The 3,601-nt window shown below is 37.5% G+C and overlaps 1 protein-coding gene across 1 annotated transcript; it reads right to left on the bottom strand.

Moving 5' to 3' along the window:
- Window positions 1-2,202: 2,202 nt before the first annotated feature.
- LOC100613257 (olfactory receptor 4A8-like) lies at window positions 2,203-3,114 on the bottom strand. Its single transcript, XM_024347538.2, has one exon. It carries the CDS (start codon window positions 3,112-3,114, stop codon window positions 2,203-2,205), a length of 912 nt encoding a protein of 303 aa, XP_024203306.2.
- Window positions 3,115-3,601: the final 487 nt, after the last annotated feature.

Here is a 3,601-nt window from a genome sequence, read left to right as displayed (position 1 = left end):
AACTCTCAAACAAAAAATTCAATTTTCTATATATGTACTAGGAACAATGATAACTGGAATTTGTTAACAATTAAAAACCTTTGATGAAATCTGAAAACATAAATACTTAGCAATAGAGGAGGAAGCTCCCTATACTAATGAAAACTGCAAAACTCTTCAAAAATAAACATTTAAAATACCTAACAGATATACTGTATTCAAGAAATAGAAAACCCAATATTGCTAAGAGGTTGTTAGTACAACATGACTTACGGATCCAACTTAAAATGAGTAAAACTCCAATATGCTCTTTTTGAGATGTGGACAATTGTTCTGAATGCTGCTTGGCAAGGTGGTTTTGCCACTTTTCCATCAAGGGTTATCTTCTATTTCTGTAAAACCTCAAATCTGGGGTGCCATGTGACCACTATTGCTGAATAGAATATGATGCAAGTGATATTGTGTCAGTTCTGGACACAGCCCTTACCTGGCCAGACCCATTTACTTTCTACCACTGGGATCTCTAAGCGCCATGTAAAAAGCTTGACTATTCTCTGAAGTGATGTTGTGGTCCTTCATCTAAAGGGATAGGAAGAGGGACACAGTGGGTCAGTTACTGTCATCCATTCCACTATACTATAAATGTGAATTAAATCATCCTGCATCTTATATAAAACTCAGTTATCAGCTGAATATGACAGTGGCTTCAGTCCTTGCCACACAAAACAGAAGAAATACCCAGCCAACAACTGCCAGAATTCCAGACTCACAAAATTTTGAGATAAAATAAAATGATGATTGTTTGAAATCACAAAAACTGTGGAGTCCTGCACCATACATGAAGACAGGATCAGAATAAAAAGTGTCACCTCAAGGTGTGGTGCTTCCATAACAACAATTTAAAGTGTATGGCATTGGCTTTAGTACTCAAAAATTGGGCGCCTCCAGGATATTGTAAGTAAAGCCTGAAAAGACAGAAGTCACTGTTAAGGAAGCTCTGAAAAAAGTGAGTCACTATCTACTGCTAAAAAAATTTAGTAATTCTGTCACCTATAGTAAGGTAGAAGATAAAAAATGTACTTAATGAATAGGTGGATTCGGCTAAAATTTACAAATAGAATATTGAAAGTTACAGCTGTTTCTTACAGCACTGTATCTTATAATAAGTCATAGATTTTTTTTAAAAAATTACTTAAAGCAATTTGGGAGTCCAAGGTGGGCGGATCACGAGGTCAGGAGATGGAGACCATCCTGGCTAACACGGTGAAACCCTGTCTGTACTAAAAATACAAAAAGGTAGCCAGGCACAGTGGCGGGAGCCTGTAGTCCCAGCTATTCAGGAGGCTGAGGCAGGAGAATGGCGTGAACCCGGGAGGCGGAGCTTGCAGTGAGCTGAGATCCGGCCACTGCACTCCAGCCTGGGCGACAGAGCGAGACTCCTTCTCAGAAAAAAAAAAAAAAAAAAAATTACTTAAAAGATTAACTGTTACATTTGCAAACAGAATTTATAAGAAACGTAAAAGAGCCAGAAGTTGTTGGTTTCAAAGATAAAAATGGTTTCCCTTTCCAGTCTCTGCAAAGAGCTAAGTATTCTAAAAGTAAGAAAGGTCATCAAAATAAGTCATTTCAAAGCTGTGGATGTTAAGACACTATGAAAAGACTTCAGAAAAATTTAATGGACTGTATCATAAGTATTTTAAACTAGACAAACATAATTCTAAGATTTCTAAGAGTATTATCTGACTGTACGTAGTTTCAGCTAAAGTCTGAGAAGGGCCAGTTTCAAAGACATTTGTGAATATGGTGATTGTATATTCCATCAAGTCTTTAAATAAATTACACTGAAGGAAGCACCATAGCCTTCCCTTTCTAACAGGAGCATCTATTTTAATTCCCTTTTCCTCCCTTTCCCCATTCTGTGCTGGGCATATGGGAGAAATAACCTGACTCAATAGATATGTAATATAGAAAAAGTATAATTTAAAAAGTACAAAATAGGACCTGAACCCAAGCAGCCCCATCCACTCTCAGTCTGGATACAGAGGTTGAGATCTTGAAATTCAAACAGATGCCATGATGGGATGACTTCTTAATTGAGCTGGGAGCATCAACTCCACTTCGAGATCCTTGAATTACCCTTAGAAGTCTGAAAATTTCACTGGAAAGACCTTGTCTACATCCTCCTTATCTACATGAGAAGGAACCCTCTTATTCTAGCTATAGCTAACTTTTACAAAAGAGTTTTTCTATAGCACTTTGCATCTCTGAATTTCTCAATGTGTATATAAAAGTGTTCAACATGGGTGTGATAACTGTGTAAAACATAGTAATGAATTTATCAATAGGGAAGTTTGAGACAGGTCTAACATACATGAAAATACAGGGAACAAAAAACAGGACAACCATGGTAATGTGCGAGCTGCAGGTAGACAGGGCTTTTTGCCTCCCTTCCTGACTGTAAGCTTTAAGGGAGTTCAGGATGACTCCATAGGAAATTAATAGAAGGGTGAAGAATACCATACAGATTGCTCCACCATTGAAAACCACAGTGAGGCCTATAAAGTAGGTGTCAGTGCATGCCAGTTCCAATAATGGGTACATGTCACAGAAAAAGTGGTCAATGACATTGGGGCCACAGAAAGGGAGACTGTACACAACAATAATTTGAAACAAAGAATGCACAAAACCTCCAGTCATGACCACCAGCAACAGAAGGACACACACCCGTCGATTTATGATGGTCAAATAGTGCAGTGGCTTATGGATGGCAACATAGCAATCATAGGTCATCCCAACCAGAAGGAAGATCTCTGTACTACCAAACAAGTGATCTATAAATAGCTGACCCATGCAAGCTGGGAAGGAAATAGCCTTTTTATCACAGAGTAAGTCTACAATCAATACGGGAGAAATGGTAGTGGAATACACAACATCTATAAATGACAGGCAGGCAAGGAAGAAATACATTGGGGAGCCCAAGGAATGACTGGCAATAATAGTCACCACAATAAGTAGGTTCCCCACCATGGTCACAATATATGTGAGTAAAAACATGACACATAATGCTTTTTGCACACTAGGATCCTGAGAAAAGCCTAGGAGGACAAATTCTGTAATATTGTTATTGTTTCTCATTTACTCTTCTTTCAGGCTTGTATCAGAGGTTAGAGCACAGGAGAACAGGACCTGTAATGAAAAAGTGAAGAGGAATATGATTACATCCATTGTGTCACAGAGCATATCTTCATTGTTGTATCCTGAATAGTGATTCAAACACAATAAACATTTAGTGAGTCTCTATTGAGTTTCTCATCCAAAGAGCCTAACTTCCCTTGACGATTCTATTTCTCCTCAAAGATTTTAGTTTCAGCCACAAGTAAAGGCTTCTACCTCTAAGTTTAGTGAATATTCCATACAGAAGTGTTAAAGTCCCAACAGCAATTCATACATTTTATAACTTCTTATTAAAAACATTTTTCTTGCAACTGAAGTCAGCTATAATGAATAGGCAACAAAGTCTTTGTCTCAAGAAACTTACTTTCTGCTGGTGGTAACAAACTCTAAATAAATAAATTAACATAGATTTAATCCTTTGTGTTTGTATGTGTGGTATCTTTATAAT

The sequence above is a fragment of the Pan troglodytes genome, chromosome 9 (genome assembly GCF_028858775.2).
Source record: "Pan troglodytes isolate AG18354 chromosome 9, NHGRI_mPanTro3-v2.0_pri, whole genome shotgun sequence".
Taxonomy (NCBI): Eukaryota; Metazoa; Chordata; class Mammalia; order Primates; family Hominidae; genus Pan; species Pan troglodytes.
This window is presented reverse-complemented; position numbering and strand designations above follow the sequence as displayed.